This window comes from Microtus ochrogaster, unplaced genomic scaffold (assembly GCF_000317375.1).
Source record: "Microtus ochrogaster isolate Prairie Vole_2 unplaced genomic scaffold, MicOch1.0 UNK11, whole genome shotgun sequence".
Taxonomy (NCBI): domain Eukaryota; kingdom Metazoa; phylum Chordata; class Mammalia; order Rodentia; family Cricetidae; genus Microtus; species Microtus ochrogaster.
The window spans coordinates 8,051,741-8,072,458 of record NW_004949109.1 but is presented as its reverse complement, the minus strand read 5'-3'; the positions used below and the strand labels follow the sequence as shown (position 1 = coordinate 8,072,458).

Sequence of the window (20,718 nt, the reverse complement as noted above, 5' to 3'; positions counted from 1 at the left end):
ACACACACACACACACACACACACACACCCTAAGTGGGAGCTGGGGCATGCATGCACATGAACAAATTAATACACACAAACATGCACACTCACACAGACATGTACACACACACACACACACTCATATACACACGTGCATGTGCACAGCACACACACAGAGATTTAAAAAAAACCCAGGAACAGGTATGACAAAATATCTATTAGACTCTGATCACATAGGTAGGAGTGACTCCCCGAGGATAAGGGAAGGACTGCCTAAAGTACGGATCACAGAGACCACAGTAGGTATTTTCTTTCCATTCTCTTCCATTACAGTTTGTCGCAGAAGGACAAGAAGGCAGGGACTGAGACAGACTTCTCCAGTGACCTGATATTTTATTAAATTTCACAGGCTTGCCTTTCCCGAGGTACTGTTATCCAAGAATGGCCTATTCAATAGCAGAAACTAAATACTCACTACCGACTTGCTTCCTTCATTTACCAGCAAGAAGGAAGACGGTTTGTTGTCTCTATATGCTGCTGCTGGCTGCCTGGCGCACTTAGTGAGAGAGCCAGAGAATCCTCATAATATCCTAATGCAAACAAGCAAATTGCGTTCTCTCTCTCTCCTCCCCTCCTCACTCGCCCCACACAAACTCACAAGCTACGGTGCATGGCTTCTATAACCAGAAGGGAGGGGCCGATTACTTAGTCATTCTATGACCTTGGGAAAGTATCTGATGTGCCTGAACCCCAAATGGAGATACTGCTAGCTTTTACTTTATAGCTTGTGATAAGGATTAAGTAAGACAATGCAGGCAAGGTCCTGAACCTAATGCACAAATGCAATACATAATGGATGCTACCAGAAGGATAACAGTCACGATGACGAAAGAGATGCACGAGAGTGAAAGTGATGCCTACGCTCTTAGAGTCTGGGCAGGAGGGGCAATGGGCACTCAGCTCTTATCGGGATGACAGCTATAAATAAATGCACATACGGCAGAGTCTATGTGAATGAGGCTTGGCCAGAGCTTCTGAGTCAGAGAGCAGCAGCCTTGGGAGGAGGACAGCAGGCCACAAGGGACCTCACTGCATCTATGCCTGCTTAGATGTCTCCCCTCAGCTCCCCAGGATACCCGCAGCTGTCCTGCTGGGTCCCTGGGGGTCCTCCCTCCCCATGGATACATAATTGCTCCAAATACCATGAGCATGCACCTGGCTGGCTCAGTTTTCCCAGGTCAACTGTTCTGCCTTTCAGATGCCCTGCTGCCAGGAGGGTCTCTCCACCAGACTCGACAATTCCTGAAGGACAGAATGGGCACAGTCTGTTGAGGAGTGTACAGCCAGGAAGGCTAACAACAGAGCTCACAAATAGAGGGTTTGGCCAGCAAGAGCAAAGCTCTAGGTTCAGTTGCTAGCTCCCTTGTCTTCAGGAAAAGGAGCATATAGCTAAGACTACAGTGGGCATAAGCAAAAAGAAACCCATACAGTCATTTCATTACCAATATATATATGTATATATATACACACACATATATACTGACACACACACATATATATTAAAAAAACTCTTCCTCAATCACCTAAAAAGAGGATCATAAGCCATGTCACCTAAATTCATGTGTGGTGTGGTCTGTGTATGTGTGTGTGTTTTGAAACAGAGTCTCACTACGTAGCCTGAATTGGCCTCAAATGTGCATTCCTCCTGCCTCAGGCTCCCAAATATTGAGATTATCAGTGTGTTCTACCACACTTGGTTGAATTTCTTAAATGGCCAGAAGATATTAAAGTGGTCACTCTTGGCCAACTCATGACTCGGAGCAGTGACTAGATGCTGCTCTCAGGAGATCATAACTATACTGCTAGAAACTGTGCTTGCTAGTCTATGTCAACCTGGCACGAACTAGAGTTATCGGAAAGCAGGGAGCCTCAATTGAGGACATGCCTCCACAAGATCCAGCTGTATGGCATTTTCTTAATGAGTGATTGATGGGAGAGCCCAGTGGGTGGGGCCACCCCTGGGCTGGTGGTCTTGGGTTCTATAAGACCAACCCATGATGAGCAAGCCAGTAAGCAGCACCCCTCCATGGCCTCTGTGTCAGCTCTTGCCTCCAGGTTCCTGCCCTGTTTGAGTTCCTGTCCTGACTTCCTTCAGTGATGAACCAGACTGTGGAAGTGTAAGCCTAATAAACCCTTTTCTCCCCAATCCCTCTTTGGTCATGGTGTTTCACTGCAGCAATAGAAACTGTGACTAAGACAGTGACTCACCAGGGCATCTCCTGTGTCAGGAGAGTCTTCTTACTTATTTTCTAATGCCATCCTAAATTTGTTAGAGACTGAAAAGCTTTGAAAAGGTATCTAAGTGAGTGAATTGCACCTGTGGATACGTTATCACAAACAAAGAAGACCAAAGTGCACAGAGCTACGGAGACCCTCAAAAATTATCCAAGCCACCCACCCCAGAGTATGACCCACCCTCTCCAGGCCCCAAACCCTTACCAAATGGTCCTTAGCCCATGCTACTCAAGCTCCACCTGCCTCCTGAGGGGGTCACAGTGCTCTGAGACCTGCTGAGGATATGCAATGTTTGCTTCAATCGCTTTACATTGTCCAACACAGCTGCCTGACTTCATGAAATTAAAAATGAATGAAATTTATGCCCTGGCTATGCTGAAGCCTGCATGGGAAGCCCATATATGGCGGTTCTGTTGAACTTGTCCATATCGGGTTTCGTGGTCTAAGTTAATGAGAAAGACTGATCAAGTCTCTTTCTCAGGAGGGCACCAGATCTCATTACAGATGGTTTTAAGACACCATGTGGTTGCTGGGAATTGAACTCAGGACCTTTGGAAGGGCAGGCAGTGCTCTTAACCTCTGAGTCATCTCTCCAGACCCCAGCTTGTCTTCGTGGGGAAGACATATATTGGAAGGCTGCAGAGCGGACACAGTAGGTTTTGCTCAGTTGACTCTTCCCCTCCCCTTCCCCTCGCTTCAGGATCCCATTACTATATCAGACTGGAGAGGGTCTGAGACATGAGACTGGGAAGCCATAGTGGATCATGAGCTGCAGCGCTCATCCTCCCTGAGCTCCCTCCTTAGCAGTTTCTTCACCTCCGGAGAGACCACAGTTATCCACAGCACCGGCACCATGTGGTACAGCGGGAAGAAAGTGTGTAGTAAGGCAAATGCAAATCCAGCTCCGTCCCCGAGGCTTAGTGAGGGTTTAAACTCCGGAGGAACCCCCAGTGTCCAAACCTAAACAGATTGAATCTGCGGGAAAGACTGGCATCTCACTGTGCTTTAAGGAAACAAGAAAGCACATGAGAACACAGGACCCAATGCGGTAGGACTCCATTTCTGCTTCCTGCATTTTTGCACATGTATGTAAATATGTAGGTGTGTGTGTGTGTGTGTGTGTGTGTGTGTGTGGAAACAAGAAAGCACATGAGAACACAGGACCACATGCGGTAGGACTCCATTTCTGCTTCCTGCATTTTTGCACATGTATGTAAATATGTAGGTGTGTGTGTGTGTGTGTGTGTGTGTGTGTGTGTGCAAGAGAAAGAGTGAGAGCGTGAGAGCACACATGCATGCTCAGGGAAGCATCCTTTTCTGCCTTGCTTTTTTTTTTTTGGTGGGGGGGCACAAAGGCAGAGTCTCTCAATGAACCTGGAGTCTGGTTTTATTCTGTCTGTTGGGGACTTTTCAACTAGGTTGAAGGCCAGCAAACCCAGACAGCCCCCTGTCTCTGCCGCCTCCTGTCTTTGTCCGCCTCCTGTCTCTGTGTCTGTCTCTGCCCGCCTCCTGTCTCTGACAGCCCCCCTCCCCGTTTCTGCCCGCCCCCTGGCTCTGTCCGCCCCCGCTCTGCCTGTCCCTGTCTCTGCTCACCCCCTGTCTTTGCCTGCCTCTGGCTCTGCCCGCCTCCATGCTGGGGTTACTTGAGATTATGCCCAGCGTCTAAGTGGTGCCGGGATCTGCACGTGATCCTTCTGTTTGTGCAGTAAGTGTGCTGGTCACTGAGCCATCCTTCCAGCTCTTTCCTCCTTTTAATGGGAACCATGTGAATTACCCTCAAAAGAGTAACATTCCTAAACTATCAGGGATGGTTTGATGATCTTTAATCTGTCTCTTCTAAGTTTCAACTTTTTTTTTTTTAGATTTATTTATTATGTATACAACTTTCTGCCTCCATTTATACCCACACGCCAGAGGAGGGCGCCAGATCTCTTTACAGATGGTTTGGAGCCACCATGTGGTTGCTGGGAATTGAACTCAAGACCTCTGGAAGAGCAGATAGTGCTCTTAACCACTGAGCCATCTCTCCAGCCCCTAAGTTTCAACTCTTACGTGGTGCCCATAGTTGTAAAATATTTTCTAACCAGTATTCCATCTGAACTGATTTAGTAACATTAGTGAATTTTGCTAAATGACCCTACATTTTTTGTTTGTTTGTTTGTTTGTTTGTTTGAGTCAGGGTTTCTCTGTAGCTTTGGATCCTGTCCTAGAACTAGTTCTTGTAGACTAGACTAGGCTGGTCTTGAACTCACAAAGATTTGCCTGCCTCTGCTTCCTGAGTGCCGGGATACTGAGCATCTAAGTGAATCCAATGTTCAACAAACTAACAGTGAATTCTAATTGTGAACAATGCATGGACCACCCTCCCCTCAGGTCATGAAGATGGTTGGCACCAAAGTGACATATTCGGCTTTTCCTTCAAGGCTTCATGGCTCAAAACAGTTCAGAAAGTGGCCATTCAGTTCCAATTTAACCCTAGAAAACACTCCGGACACAAAGGAATTCAAGTTTGCCTTTGTTCTCATTTGGGTTTTCACATCTGTAAGTGAGGATTTCTCTCATCCATAGGACTCCAGATGTCTGCTTCTCTTCCATGCCAGAAGACAGATGTCTCCTTCTGTGGTGGTTTGAATGAGAATTTGGCTCCTATATTTGAAAGTTTGGTTCCCAGTTGGGGGTCTGTCAGGAAAGACTAGGAGGTGTGGCCTTGTTGGATGGGGCGTGGCCTGTCCCTGGGCATGGCCAAGCACACACTCCATTGCCTAGTGATTGTAGATACGATGCTAAGCTCTTAGCTACTGCTCCAGTGCCACACCCGCCTGTCTGCTGCCATGCTCCCCACCAGATGGTCATGGGTCAACAGGGAATGTCACAAATAACACTCAAAATCAAAGCTTAGAAAACCTGACAGGTTTCCTTGCTGCAGCCCTTTCTGTGGATTTCCCTACCTGCAGTTCCACACGTAAAACAAAGCAGCCACGGGCAGCAGCATTTTCCAGGTGTTTTTAATCACAAAATTCGCTTTGACCTTTACCTATCCTCTGAAATGAGAATCCCATAAAATACATTTGGGGAAATGTTAACGCCAATGCACGTAGCAAAAACTGTGACCTTAAGGGTCGGTGCATTCCATTCCACTTGCTTACACGAGTGTTGACATACACAAAGCCAGAAATACACGAAGAGCAGTCCCATGCACATCTAAAAATAAATGTACAGAAGAACTTAAACAACAGGGATGGGTCTCTGCTGGCTGCCTATCATGTGCTCTACAAAAGCATAATTCAGATATTTTCTGCCGTGTTTAATGGCACACAGGTTATGTGACATCAGTGGAATACTTGGCTTTAGTTCAGCTGCTTCAAAATAAGAGTCAAGAGACCCCCGATGCAATCGCAGGACAATAGACAGGGAGAAGAGCTGTCTAGGCTCCTATGCTCCGGCTGTGGCGCCTGGTCTGTTCCTGCAGCACAAACCTTGACCGACTCTGCAGCCTGCTGGCTTCACAAAGACCCCAGCACAGCAGGTGGTGGGGAGGGGATTCCAGACCTGCGGGGACGAGGAGACTACTGCAGGGAGCCGGGATCAATGGACACACTCAGAATGGATGGCAGCCTCTACCCTGCTTGCTAGCAAGCTGCTTCAACAGTGTAGGGAAAACCCAGATATCCCCATGGGAGAAGGGCACCATCTACTCAGCTTGAAACAGGCAGTTTGTGTTATTAAAAGGTGTTTTAAAGATGTCTCCTCCCACAAATGCTAAAATGTCCTCATTGCAAGGACCTTCAAAAGAATGCCCATGAGGCACCTGAAGAGCTGGGAAGAAACGGCACAGCAACGCCTCAGCTCTCACAAACATGGGACTACAGTCCTGCTGGCCACCAAGGGGTGCACATGGTGGCTAGCAAAGGGGGCTGAGGGAGAAGCCTGTCACAAACACACAAACATGACGTGGTGGCCTTATAAGCAATCTCATAACCAAATGGATTTTAGATTTGTCAGGATAGAGAAAATATATATATATATGAAGGGAATATTCTCTGCAGGAATCAATAATATGAAGTGGAAGAAGTCTGGGGCAAGGAGAGGAAGGCGCTAGTGGCAACGCTACTGAAACGTTTTAATCAGCTCTCACTGTATCAATAATAGTCACCATGTGAATGCCGAAGAGAAACATTAGCAGAGGGGAGCCGCAAGCACTCAGAGCTTCAGTTTCTGCCACTAAAATAATGCTCTGCCCATCCTGGACATTTAGTATACTTCCATATGCCAGGGATACATCTATTAGTTCTAAACAAATGACATCAAGCCTATAACTTTGCAACTAGATATTGGAGACTTCTTTTCTTTTCTAACATTTGGCCTCCCATCCGTACGAACAAGGAGTGCACCCTGGCCTGGACCAGGCTGTAATTCAGCCTCAGGTTTCTTGGCATGTGACCCTTGGGCAGCTTTGCTAGCCTCTGGTTTCCACACAGGCAGCAAAGACTTCACTCCCCACCCAAGTTTCTGCCAGAGTGAAACAAAATCGTGCATCTAAAGCACTCGGCAAACACCTGACAGGACACCTCGGTGCTCAGTGTGAGGGGCTATTATTATGCTAAATAATCCACTATATGATACACTGTACTGAAAAGTCCAGTCCTCCCTTGTCGGACACGCAGATTATTTCCAGTCAGGGACTCTACCCACCGGGCCATATACAGCCCCACCCATGTTTACTTGAAATTTTTACTTTGAACTTGTTATGGACTTGAAGGACTTGGCACGCAGTACAGAAGTCCCTGTGCCCTGTACCCAGCCTCCCCATGGTACATTCTACGTACTAACCACAGTACTATATACCTCGGGACAGGGATGTTAGGGTAACAGAATGTGCTGATTTCTTCAGGCTTACATGCACGCAGCTGTACATACGTGTACGGCTATAGGTCAATGCGATCTTATCACACTGGCAAAGTCCTATAACCACGGCCTCGGTGGAATGCAGAACTGCCCATCACCACGAAGGTCCTTTATAATTACAGCTACGCTACTCATCCCCCACCCTGTCCCTAAACTCTGCATCTACTAATGTCTCCTTTCACTTTATGCCATTTACAAAGTGAAGCCACAGAGGTCATAGAAATCAGCTATTTTCTCAGAATTGGCTACAAAATAAATTATTCCCTTAAAAATGATAACCGTAGTTCTGTGTTGACAGACGTTTCCATCAAATGTTAGGAAGAAGGACAACTCATTTACCTTTGTGGGCGATATGGCACAGGTCCTCCTGCATCTTGGAGAACTCGGATGAGGCTTCAGAACCATCCGAGTAAGACTTCTCTTCGCCCAGGTCCAATGTTGACAAATTAGGATTGGAAGAGTGTAGTCTCACTGGGCCAGAAAAGGGTTTGGGGACCTAAAGTGACAGCAAAGGGAGAGGTTTCTCTTCAGACAAGGGCCTCCATGACTGGAACTGATTAAGGAAGCATCTTAGAGGTGCATCTTCCCACCAAGGGATAACCTCGAAGAAAACTGAAGGCAAACCCAGGAGGATGGTCTCCATGCCCCTTGCATCAGACACTACAGTGGGCAGGAAATCATCTGCTGTCTCAGAAATGATGGAAGCTTTAGAGCCATAGGTTGAAGTGACAGCAAATGTCCCCACATAACTAGGCTGTCAGAGCGAATCAGCTCCAGATAATTGTCTTTACTTGCACCTGGAGCTTCTAGAAAACAAACCCTCGGCTCATATTTGCACAAGCAATGTTCTTTACTCTGAAAGCATCCAAGTTCAACCCTGGAAGGAGCACTGAGAGCTTGAAGAAAAATAGCAGAAGGGCCCGTGGGACAGAGGCTCAGGCCTGCGGACTCTAGGAGAAGATAGGCCCACTCTGAGGGATGGGAGCAGCAAGGGGAGGTCAGAGTGTTAGGCCACAGCAGCCACCAGGCAAGGCACATAAGGAAGGGAGTGTCATAGACAAGCTAGATGTTAAAGAAGAAAAGACCCCAAACCCTCACAACAGGGGCAGTCCCTCCAATGTCAAGCCATTTTCCCGCAGGAAAATTCCCCCTGCCCTAGTATCCTCATAGCCTTATCCTTATAGCCAGAAGGTCTCAGTAACAGGAGTCATCTCTCCTCGCAGGGTGCAGAGATGAACTCTGGAACGCTCACTTTTCCGTCCTGTTTGAGTCAGGGCTCTGCTCTGGCGTGCAGCACCGCGAGGGAAGCCAGCGTGGCGGGAAGCGAAGGTTACCTGCAGCGTTCCTTTAGCATCTTTGCCAATAGCCCTGGACCGCCACCGCCTGTGTGATCGCTTTTCCTTTTTGGGACTTTCAAAAGCTCCACCCTTCGTTTCAAAAGAGGAAAGAAAGTACAGACAGTAAGGTCCACCAAAGCTACAGGGAAGTGACCAAAGCCATCCCCTTGAGTTTGGCTAAAGCAACTGGATGGACAACACCCCACTGTGAGTTAGTCAAGTGTAGGGGACAAGAGAGGAGAAGAAGGCAGAAGGTGAACCAAAGAGCAGTGGGCTAACCTGGATGGCGTTGATGGCTGGCGCCGAGTATGTTCTATGCAGGACGTCCATGCTCTGTAAGAGCTGGCTCATTTCCAGCAGATATGAATGGCAGTGTGCCAGGTCTGCGGGAGGAAGGGCAGATGTTCACAACTGTCCACTAGCACCAGGGAGTGCCAGGCTCTGTATCTGTGTATTTGATTTCCCCCTTTACATTCTTCCCCCCCCCCACACACACACAGAAAAAGCCATAGATGATAGTGGTTTATGACATAGATCTAGGTTGCCTTGATTTAAATCCAATTGGTCAACTGTACCACATGGTCTCTGTACCTCAGTTTTCTCGTATGGGAAACAGGGACAATTACACATGTAGCCACAGAGCTGAGCATTAAATGATTTGGTGTGTGCAGAGGGCTCAGCAGTGGTCTACAGTAGCAACTGAAAACAGCGGCCACCCCCACACCGCCGCAGAAGCATCCCTAGTCCAGCCAGCGGCAACAGGCACTAAGTTGTACTGGTATCTGGGGACCTGCCTATGCAGATAGGCCTCAGCTGGCAGAAGAGCATGGTTAGACAAGACCCTAGTCACTAACTCAAGAAACAGCCCAGTCCATCGCTGACTGTGATGGTGTCTCTGCTGAGCAATGGAGACCTGTATGCTTCAACATCATAGCTCTCAGGCTTCCAGTGCACAGAATCCCCCGGCATGCTTGTGAGTCCACAGACTGTAGGCTCTATCCCCAGTTTATGGGTCATACAACTTGTTTGGGCCTGGGAATTAGCATTTTTAATAAAGCCAGGCCAGCCTGCTGATGCTGGTCCTGGAACAAGCCTCTAGGCTAGGGCTAGTCAGCGGAGCTAGTAGGTGACAGCGATGGAGTGAGAGAAACTGCGTGGTCAGTGGGTACCACATCTCATGTGACACAGCAAAGGCTGCCACTGACAACTTTGTCCACTAGTGCCTCTAAATGTGTGTGTGTGTGTGTGTGTGTGTGTGTGTGTGTGTGTGCGTGAGTGCGCGTGCGGGCTGTGGGCATGCGCATACACGTGTGTGACAATGAACAACCTTTGGCCTTCATCGGGCTCTCTATCAACTTTGTTTTCCAAGGGAAGGTCTTTCACTGGCCAGAGTCTCCCCAAGTAGTCTAAGCTTGCCTCGCCCCAGGGATCCATTCATCTCCAGCTGCCAGGGCGGGGATGACAAGTACACACGGCCACATCTGACTTCATTTGTGGGTTCTGGGTTCCAAACCCAGACTCTCGTGCTTGCACGGCACATACTTTATGAACTGAGTTCTCTCTCCAGCTCCCAACTTAATTTTAAATTGTTTGCTCCAGGCCTCCCCTTAGACAATTAAATCCGAACTCTCTATCCCGTTAGGCATCTCAGTCTGCTTCCCCGGCTGAGCTGTAGCTGATTGTGGTTGAGAACAGTGAGTCACCTTGTGGAGGAGTGATCAATCCTGTCTCCTTGTCAGAGTCAGTCAAGGTGTGTAGGGAACAGGGTCATCCGGGTGGCATCCCAGGCTAATTTAAACAGCATATTTGGGACAGAAGCATAGGTATGGGCGCCCTCACACTTGAAAGGGTCCCAATGGCTCAGCAGTTAGGTTAAGAATGTATACTGCTCTTCTAAGGGACTGGCCTTCACCCACACTGAGCAGGTCACAAACACACCGGGAACTCTAGCTCCAGGGGGAACTGATGCCCTCTTCTGGCCATTGTGAGCACCTGCACTCAGACTCACATGCCCCTCTCCCAACACAAATAGACAAAATGGAAAATAAAATAAGATCTTTAAACGCTCTCTCCATGACTCTTGTGTGCAGCCGTGCTGGAGAACGCTCAGCTGGGCTTACACTTAATCAGTGGACACCAACTCTACATTGGCTGTAGTGGCATTTCATTTGTATTTTAACAAAGAAAATTTGCCTGAAGATCAGAGAAATTTGCCTTACAGACCAGGCAGTGGTAACACACACCTTTAATCCTAGTAGCTACACTGTTTGCCATAGAAACCGGGCACCTTTAATCTCAGTGGTGCAATCTTTAATCCCAGCCCTAGAGAGGATTATAAAATGGAAGGAAACAGCTTTCTCTTGGTCTTATCCTGAGATTTCTGGAGGCAGGATCACCACTTCAGACTGAGGAAGTAGTAAGAGCCAATGATTGGCTGCTTTGCTTTTCTGGTCTTCAGGTTGAACCCTAATTTCTCTCTCTGAGTTTTTACTAATTGTGCTTCAGTTAGGTGGGCAGCAGAGTCATTTTTGACACTTACAAGACTGTGAGTGAGCTGACAGTCCCCACCCATGGGGACATGATTTATGACTCCAGGAAGAATCCGTGCATCCATCCCAGGACTAGACTAGGAAGTCTGTCTGCATCCGGGTGAAGACACTAAGCTCTGTGGGGAGAGCTTGTTGGCTAACGATGATGAGGCTTTCATCAGCAAAGCAAGGGATGGAATACAGATGAGTGACAGCAGGGACACACGCACGTGAAGGCCACGCCAAGCACGCATGACCCCAGAGCCATGGCAACCGAAGGGTCAAACAGCTTTACCTCTGGAGCATTTTTCCATGTCCTCGGAAGGCTGCAGCCAGAATGGAACTCGTGTGTCACCACCACAAGAAAATGACAAGTTGCTTCCAGTTTGAAATGAGTTCTGCTTCGACAGACTGCTACGCTGCTCATGGACAACAAGAGCGGGTTAGAAATCAAAACAGAGCGTGGCAGGGAGAGCTTCTAAGGGAAAGGATAATGGGGTGATTTGGGTAGAACCTTCTAGCAAAGGCCCCAGGAAGAGACCATGATACCTGTCTATCACCCGGCTAAGCCACACCAGGCTCCCTGGCCTTGGGTGACAGTCCTTATCTTCTATGAAATGGTGATATCATAGTGAAGATATGTTGGGAAAGAGTCTGCAATCCTGTATGGCTGTATGCATGCTTAATTAGCTGCAACCAATAGCCAGGGAGAAAAACCAAAGTCACTGTGGCTGAGAGAAAACCCAAGCCTTCAGGAATCTCCTTGCTTGAACTCCCTATCTTACTTAATCCATGCTAGTTATATCCCGGGTCAGACCCGCTGGTCAAGACACTAGTTAAACACCACCCCAACTTACCCTGCTCCACCCACAAACCTTCCCTCAGATGCACCCCCAGAATGGGCCTCTCTGTTCCCTCGGACTCGGTCTTGGCACCCCAATCATCATTACCTTCCTACTGGAAATGGAGTCGAACACTCCTGGGGCAGAATCTGTGACCGTGGGCCCTGGGAAAAAGTGACTGACGTCCCGGGGAAACATGGCAATCTCATTCTGCCGGTACATTCTGTGGTGGCGGAGCTTGGATACCCACTCGTCAAAAACTTCGTCGGACTTCACCTACAGGTGTTAAGTTGAGAGATGTCAAAGAGAGACACTGGCTGAAAGGATCACTTATTAATCAGTGATTAATCAATTATTAAAACGAGGCCACTCCAGACCTGCTCTTTTGGAGCTGGCGCACACGGAAGAGAAGAAATCCCGTGCACTGCCTTGGTTTACATCTGTGTGGAGAACACTTGGGGAAGAGGCATTGCCACAGAACACATAGTCTTGTTTCCTCTGAGATGCTCTAACAGCCATGCAAAGAGGGCCAGCTTTATTAAACAACAAATAAGCTAAAACCCACATTTGTCTCCTGAAACATTTCCAACTTCTCGAGCCTGAGACTTGTCCCCCCTCACCCCCCCGAATGTATCAACTCTGTTCTTCATTTAAACGCTTGTAGCTCAGACTTTGCAGCCAGACTGAACTGGAATGAAGTAGGGAAGACCCTGAAACACTGGCCTGTATTCATCTACCCTGACAAAAGATGCATGGCCTAGAAGTGGCTGTTAACATATGTGAGCGTTAGCCAAAAGGGCATTTTTGCCATTTGCAGATAAAGAAAAATATCTGACAAAGCATTGTTGAGTATTGTTGTTGTTGTTATATGCAAGTTTATCCATTCTCTCCATAAATGAGGAAATGTAAATTTCTACTTTCCAGAAAAAAATTTATAATTAGCAATTTTCATTTAAAAAATATTTTTGAGACAGTGTATTGCTATGTAGCCCAGACCGGCTTCAAACTCACGATGTAGCCAAGGCTGGCCTCAGACTTACTACATAGTCCACGCTGTACTTGGACTTGAACTTAGGAAAAACCCTTCTGAATGCTAGGACTACAGGCATAACACTACAGCTGCTATAATAATTTTTATCAAGAAACAATTCAAATGCTCATAAATGTGTTAATAGTAACATAGCAGCCACATTTATACTGTAAACATTCTTTTAGTCAATATTTTTGTGTATATAAGAGATCTTCTTAATTTCAAAGTGAAAAGTGAGTTACCTAGACATGAGGATATAGATTCATAAAGCCGTCATTTAAAATAACTCAGAAAGGTGTGTGTGGGTCAGTGGGCTGCCAGGCCAGCACTGGGACAGTCCTCAGACTAAGCTGCGAAGCAGGGCAGGCAGACAGACAGCGGTGGCAGGGCTAGAGAATAGTAAACCTGACTCTGTGGTGTTAGAGACACCTGAAGATGGAGGTTCCTCCTTAGCGCCTGTCTGCAGGGAGCCGCAGCACAAACAGACACACATCTGTCTCCTCTGCACTGTGAGCTCCTGAACGGATTTCATCCCCCAGATGTACTGAAGAGGGTAATCTTGTCATCCCTGCACTGATCAACTCCCCAAAGCCCTGACAAGCCAGTGCCCAAAGATTTCATCTTGACTCATCTTTTATTGGTTAAACAAGAAGAGGAACAAGGCACTTTATTAAACAGCTAGCCCCGGGTCTATGATAGGCCTGCAGTAATTCCAGGACTCTGGCTAAGCGCTTTCTTAACTACTCTTTTGCCCAGACTCCTCAGGTATAAAATGAGAGAGAGAATCAAGTCAGGAGTGGTGACACATGCCTTTAATCTCAGCACTCAAGAGGTTTGTGAGTTCAAGGCCAGTCTGGGCTATACATCCAGACCCTGTTTCTGGGGGTGGGGTGGGCGATTAGGGATAAAGAGGGGTAGGGAGCCTGCAGCTAACAAAAGGTCCACATTACAAGCCAGAGTTGACACTCAGGGATGAACGAGAAACCAAGCAGCACTTACACTGAGTCTCAGAGAGTCACTCTGTCTCATGGCAGAGTTGCCACTCAGGGATGAACGAGAAACCAAGCAGCACTTACACTGAGTCTCAGAGAGTCACTCTGTCTCATGGCGTCACGTCCAGTGCATCTTGGTCTCAGTCTTTAAAAAGCAGACCTGAGTGATCACTTCATTCTGCTAACTAGAACTGCCGATAAGCAAGGATTCATTACTTCCCGACCATGTGAAAACACAGAATGATGTCACGGGACCAATACAGGAAAACAACATCAACTTGTCCAGAAGAGATTAACCACGGACGGCTGGCAGGGGAGCAGTACATTCTCTCAACTGTTTTATATAATTTTATATAACTAGAGGGTTTTCTCTCCTTTACTTTGCCACAGTTATTTCACTTGGGAGATTTTCTCTCTCAGGGGAAACTTGGAAAGACTTGGAGGCAGTGTGGCTTGCTACCACTAGAGAAGAGACGCCACTGGCACGCAGTGGTAAAGGTCTAACCACAACACCCGGGACAGTCCCACAGCAAAGAGTCACCAGCCCACGGTGTCAGCGGAACTGCTTTACACACCGAACTAACCCAGAAGGCGGGCTTAGATTAGGGACAGATGTGAGACTTACATGTAAGGAAAGGTCAGGGACAGGGGAGAACCTTGGTTTTCCAGCCTCAGTCCTGTTCCCTAAACATCAAGCAGCCCTGCCCAAGCAATTCTCAGTTTATCTCCAGCATTCAGGCACTGCCCAACAATTATACAGAGTAATTAGTCTTACTAAACTTACTGTCCCCCAAGGAATTACAGCAAACCTTATAAACCTATGAGCACGGCCTGCACATGAGCACTAGAATCACCCTTCCTCCCTCCCTCCCTCCCTCCCTCCCTCCCTCCTTCCTTCCTTCCTTCCTTCCTTCCTTTACTTTTGGTAAGGTAACAAAACAAAAACAAACAAACAAAACAAGATTTTTCAAGAATTAGATGACTGGTCAAAGTTGAACAGTTAGTAAGCAATCTGGTAAGAACTGATGTTGCCCTGGGCATGATGTTGTAACATCACTCACCTTCAGGAGAAAGATAAGTGGGTAAAAAGCTTTGAGACTTAAGATTTACAAACTCCTAGTTTAGGAGAAAAAACCCTGATGTTTCCCTACAAGATGAGGATTTTTACAAAGTCTTTATAAAACGGGCTAAAGTCACAAGTCATGGTCCCACACAGTAAACATTATACTTCAGGGAACCTAGTTTAGTCTAGGGTAGACAGTTCTACATATACTAAAGGCACATAGCCTGGGGAAAGGGGCACAAGAAGGTGTCTTTGCTACTGACTGCTGTCACTGGGGAGGAGTGGTAACATTTGGGGAATGGGGACAAGGCCTGTAACTCTTCGAGCCGTGTGAGAGACAGTCCTGCACAGCCAAGAAAAAAGCTGGCCCGTGCTAACATCAATAGTATCCCTTAGGGACGCTTTAGGGACAAAGACTACCCACATGGTGAATAGCTGTCCCCATGTCATCACCAGCGGCATGGTAGCGGACAATCCCATCACTGTAGAAAGACCTCTGCACAACCAAGCTGGGAAAGCAGTACCTGAGCCTTGGCTGCCCAGGAAGCGGAAGCTGGGGACTGTTGGAGCCCAGGAGTCTAAAGCCCAGGCAAGATAGCAAGACTCTGCCTCGGACAACTCCACAACCAGCAAAAGCCCTGGGGGCAGCTGCTCGGTAGGAGCCGGCCCTGGCTGGGGCTCACCTTCAGGTGATAGATGTGCTCCTCGGTGTCAAGATCGATACACTTGGACGACTTCTTCACAGACATCACTGAAAGGCCCACATCAATGCAGCCATGCAGCTTCTCTCGCTCAATCTACAGGAGCAGGAGAGGGCTATCTGAGAGTCACAGTAGTCAAGGTGGTTGGAACATCCTCCCTGGTCCCCTCCCACCTCATCTTGGTCATGCATCAATGATGAACCTGGACACCACGATTGATGGAGCCCTCCATGCAAGCAGGACCCAGTTAAGAACTGCGCACGGGTGGCATTCTTTCTCTGTAAGGGAGACACACTCGCCTCACACCACAGAAGAGGGGGCTGAAGGGCAGAAGCTAAATAATGAGTTTTCATAGTCAGAATGCAGGGCAGTGAGAAGAAAACCCCGTGAGGTGACTTCCAAGGCAATGCAAGAGCCATTACCTTCCCCTGGATTAGTGTCTGTTGTCAATTCATTCATACGTGACTTAAAAGGAAGGGTATAGTCGAGAAACTAAGGAAGACAAGAAGGGCAGGGAGAGAGGAGAGAAGTGCCCTATGAGGCAGGCCTGTTGGTCCCTCAGAGCCCTCCAGGACAACCTCTTAGGGTTAACTCCAAGCAGAAGTCCACCTTAACCATGGCTTTCTCCATGAAGCCCCCCAGTTGCCAGAAGAGGGAAGGACAGTTGGCACAAGCTCTGTTCCTGTAATTAGTTAAGACCAGAGCAGGCTATGGTACCCAGGATGCTGCCCTGCACCTTCTCCTGGTAGTGAACGGAGCCCACCTAGATCCAAAGCTAAGGCAGCAGGGATCAGGGTGTGTGGAGAGGGGGCTCTGTGCCACCTGGAAAAACCATTACCCACAGAGAACTGCGGCTCTGGGCTGACTAGCAGCCTGCACTCTTCTGCATGCTGGGCCAGGAAGAAGACTTACATCAGTTTGGCTCTTGGCATATTTCAAGATTCCTTTGTCCAGGTAGAAGAATCTCTGTGAGAAGCAAACAGAGTTTAGTAAGATGCACACGCTAACATTCCTCCTCATCGCCAACTTCTAACAGAGTAACACCGAAGTCTTACCTTGTGCCAGCCTTTCAAGGGCCACTTCCTCTTTTTCAGCAGAAATCCTTTCTGCACGGGCGGCTCCTGGGTGTACGTCATCTCCCCCCTCAGTCCCTCCACCACTTCCCAGCTGTCCTGTTCCAATGAGAGAGCACAGGCTAAATGTCACCCCTTTACAAGATAGTAACAGGAAGCAGCAAGCTCCTGGAAAAGCATCCAAGACGAAGAACCTGACAAGGTTCGATAGGAAGAAATTAAATCTAATGCCCATACATCTCTTGGACTTTACAGATCCAATGCTGTAGTTTAGTGGCATCAATTTTTTAAGCTCTTTTTCTTGAAGGACCATTTCCTTTTTCAGTCTTCTTTGAACCTCGGAAGCACAGCTGAAGGGGAGGATCTTAGTATAAATGCTATTTTCGTTTGCCTTCATGTCACCATGCGGTGACTGTTCAGCCAGCAGACATCAGTCTGAACATTAATCGGAAGCCACAGATGTCAGGCTGGAACTATATGTGTCTGTGCACGTGTGCATATGTTAGGGGGCACCTAAAGAAGGGCTGAAATGTGGGGCTGGAGAGATGGCTCAGCAGTTAAGAGTACTTGCCGCTCTGCCAGAGGACCTGAGTTCAGTTCCCAGTGCCCACATCAGGCAGCTCACAACTGCTCCAACGATATGACCTCTCTTGTGAACTCCACAGGCACGACATGTGACACACACTCACACAGACACATAAACGTGAATAAAATCTTCTGAAAGGAAATACCTGCAAAAATGGGATTGGATACAAGCTAGTAAATCTTACAAACTGACTGGAAATATGGTTCAGGGTAAGTGCCTTCAAATACTAGGGGTTTAAGTAGCAGAAATGCAGAAACATCAGAAAGAGAGTTTGGTCACAAGTATCTTCACTCTTCCCCCCAGAAAAATTTTACACCCCCACTTCTTGTCCAAGAGACTTCTATTTCAGATATGCTATAATCCCATAACTTGAGAAGCGGAGGCAACCGACGTCACAGAGCAATACATAATAAAACGAATGATAAGAACAACAGCAAAATCCTTGTATTATGGGCCTGGATTCTTTTCAGCTTTGATGGGGCACAAATGGCTGCTTTAATTGGTGCTCCATCATTGGCTATTGAGGTCATGAATTGAACACAAATTTCAAAAGAAACAAAGAGAAAAACGTTAAAAATTCTAAAAATTTGTTTAAAATACTTAAATCATTGCTAAATCTGCACAAGATAACCCCAGAACTGATGATATTCTTATAAATATGATGAATGGTAATGATTAATTAGGTCATAATATACACAGAATACAGAGACAAGAATACAACTTGAAGAGTCTGAATACACACATTAGACATTATATATATAAAAAATTTCTCACATCGGGTAATATAGCTTTGCACACACAGGATTCTAATATTTCATGTAAACACCCTGCTCTGAGACAAAGTTCCAGCCCTTGGGCAGATGGTACTGGCAGAGGCCACAGGAGTTAGACCGTGAGTCTGGACCAGCCCCAGGGAGCAGGGCAAGTAGCGGTCCTGCAGGGCTCTTTTCCAGGTTTCCCAGAGCGCAGTACACCATCCCTAGCAACAGGATCCTTCCCAACATTAGCAACTGAACTCCTTGGTAACCTGCTTCTTATCTGAGCCCTTCCCACTGTGACTGGAGATGAAGGTGCGTCCCAGGTTTTTTAAATAATCACTGTAGGTATCTCAGAATCTGGAGTTCTAAAAGGGATTTCTTCAATGAAGAAAAAAAGAAGTGGGGGAGGTATTCAGTGTTTAATTTAGAGAAACTTTTTGACATGGAATGAGATCTTGCTATAACCATCATCAACTGTTCAGTCGTTCAGGCATGCCCAGACGATAACTATGTCTATTCAGTGATGAGCAGCACACGGTCTTTCATGTAGAACAATCCCGCTCTCATTTACTTCCCAAGCCAAAAACAGGAAGCAGCAAGCCCCAGAAAGACCATCCAAGATGGAGAACCTGGCGAGGTTCTATAGGACGAAATTTAAATCTAATGTCCCTACATCTCTTGGACTTCGTAGATTCAGTGCTGTAGTTTAGCACAAAAGTTTCTGTGCCCCTCCTCCAGAGGAAAGGCAGCCTTCATCCCCACAACTCCATCACACCGGTGTTCTGCCATTCTTGCCATGGTAACATAGTAATACGGTAACGTGGTAACATGTATGAGGTTTCATTATCCCTACAGAGAAGGTGCCCCTTGAGAGCACAGAGGGCCTAGCGTACTTTACTTTTCCTCCTGTCTTGTGAACAGCAGGCACCGGACGAAAAATAACTGCAGTCTCGGAACAAAGCTATGGGCTCATGTTCCTGGAAGACTATCGTGTGGAACACATTTGAAGCATGCCCAGCGTCCCTGGGCCAAATGACTGTTTCCAAATTAGATACAACCGATCCATATTTGTGAACGATGGGTGTGTGTTGGTATCACTACATGAGAATCCAAGGGCCCAGTCTTCTGGAAAGCGCTCCAGGGGATCAGCCTTTCGGAATTGTTAGTCTTCAGCCTCCCAAGCAGAAGGCTACCTGCAGAGCACTCCAGCTGAAGGACTGGGCACATCTGTTTTGTCCCTTCAATTGTGCTCAGTGCAAATGCCAAGAGGGAGCAGCCATTATTGCATACTTGTCAATCTTGGGGGACGGCAGAGGCCCGAGGAGTAGATGCGGTCTTACCTGCTGCTGAACGGAATGGGAAAGGATTGAATTTCAAAGGTGGCTTTTTTTAGACCCGAAATGCTCCACAATTCTACATCTATGGCTTATTCCTCCCAGCCAGCTGGCGTGGAGGCCAGGGGACTAGAGTAGGTTCCCTTGCTCTTCGCGCCAATGAACCAGGAAGGGTTTGTAATTTTCCCCCTGATAAATGTCATCTTTTTTTCCTCATTCTATCTTCTTCCTAAGTTTGAAAGTGGTAGCAGTCTGGAAAAGGCAGATTTGCACCACAAAGAAAGGGCAGTCTCTCCTTGGCTAGAGGAGAAGGCCTGGGAGCTTTCCCCTGATTCCATATTTATTCAAAGGCTCAGTGGTGACAGGAAGAAGCAGCTTCTAGCTCTGAGGTTCTCAGTGGCCTGAGGCTGCACCCACAAAGCTGGGAATCCTGGGGCACTAGCGATTATTAACAGTGTTGGGAAGAAATCTCTAGCATCTTGGCTTCAGATGACAATGAGAAACTTCCTGATTCCTCAGTCTTGCACCATGACAGGTTGTAAGGAACGGCTTAAAGTCACTTGACCTTGAAGGGCTGGGGCTCAGCCCTAGAGTCAGCCAGGTAGTGAACTCAGTGGTAGCTATTCACTGTGCTTTACCAAAATATTTAACATTCAATTAAGTTGTTGTTGGTTTTTCATTTGAGCTCTGGTGTTTTCTTCCTAAACTCTCATAGAGATCATTGACTTCAGTTTCCGTACACACATGGTAGGGGCTGAGAGACTTCTCCCCTGTTCCAGTCCCCAGGCAAGAAAATAGATTAAACTGTCAATCAAGTAAATGACACTAAGCAGTTAGCTTACAAGAAGGGGTTAAGTTGTAGCCACAGTTTATGACATGCCTCAAGAATCACAAAATAGTCAACAAACAGTAGGGGTGTTTGAAATGATACCCAAACGAACAATATAACAACATTACAGAAGGATTGGAGAGCACATTCTATAGATCCACAAAATCGTGAGCCTTTTTGTCCATAGCGGATATTAATAAACGCAATGAGAATCAGGGAAACTCTCTTAGTGGCTAATATCACAGTCTACATACTGTGAGCTGACACACACTTAGATTATCATGCTTAACCCTCGCATAACCCTTCAAGAGTCATTTACTAGGGTTCTTATTTTTTAAATGTAGAAAATGAGGGAAAGAATTGAATAAATTCCTTGAAAAGCTACCAAGTGGTACCCCATGGCACAACCTATGAGTTTATTATTATTATGCTATCATTTTAAAATGGTTTTCCTTCTACACTC

General features: G+C 47.0%; 1 protein-coding gene across 2 annotated transcripts in view; it reads right to left on the bottom strand.

Annotated features, from left to right (window-relative positions):
• Window positions 1-20,718, bottom strand: part of Osbpl3 (oxysterol binding protein like 3) — a 173,615-nt gene that overhangs the window by 47,496 nt on the left and 105,401 nt on the right. For both annotated transcript variants that reach the window (XM_013353566.2, XM_013353567.2), the window contains exons 3-10: window positions 16,731-16,847; window positions 16,588-16,641; window positions 15,658-15,771; window positions 11,998-12,165; window positions 11,343-11,466; window positions 8,799-8,902; window positions 8,517-8,609; window positions 7,522-7,678 (exon numbers count right to left, since the gene is read on the bottom strand). In XM_013353566.2, the coding sequence (XP_013209020.1) occupies window positions 7,522-7,678; window positions 8,517-8,609; window positions 8,799-8,902; window positions 11,343-11,466; window positions 11,998-12,165; window positions 15,658-15,771; window positions 16,588-16,641; window positions 16,731-16,847 (931 nt within the window). The remainder of the gene's footprint in view (window positions 1-7,521; window positions 7,679-8,516; window positions 8,610-8,798; window positions 8,903-11,342; window positions 11,467-11,997; window positions 12,166-15,657; window positions 15,772-16,587; window positions 16,642-16,730; window positions 16,848-20,718) is intronic.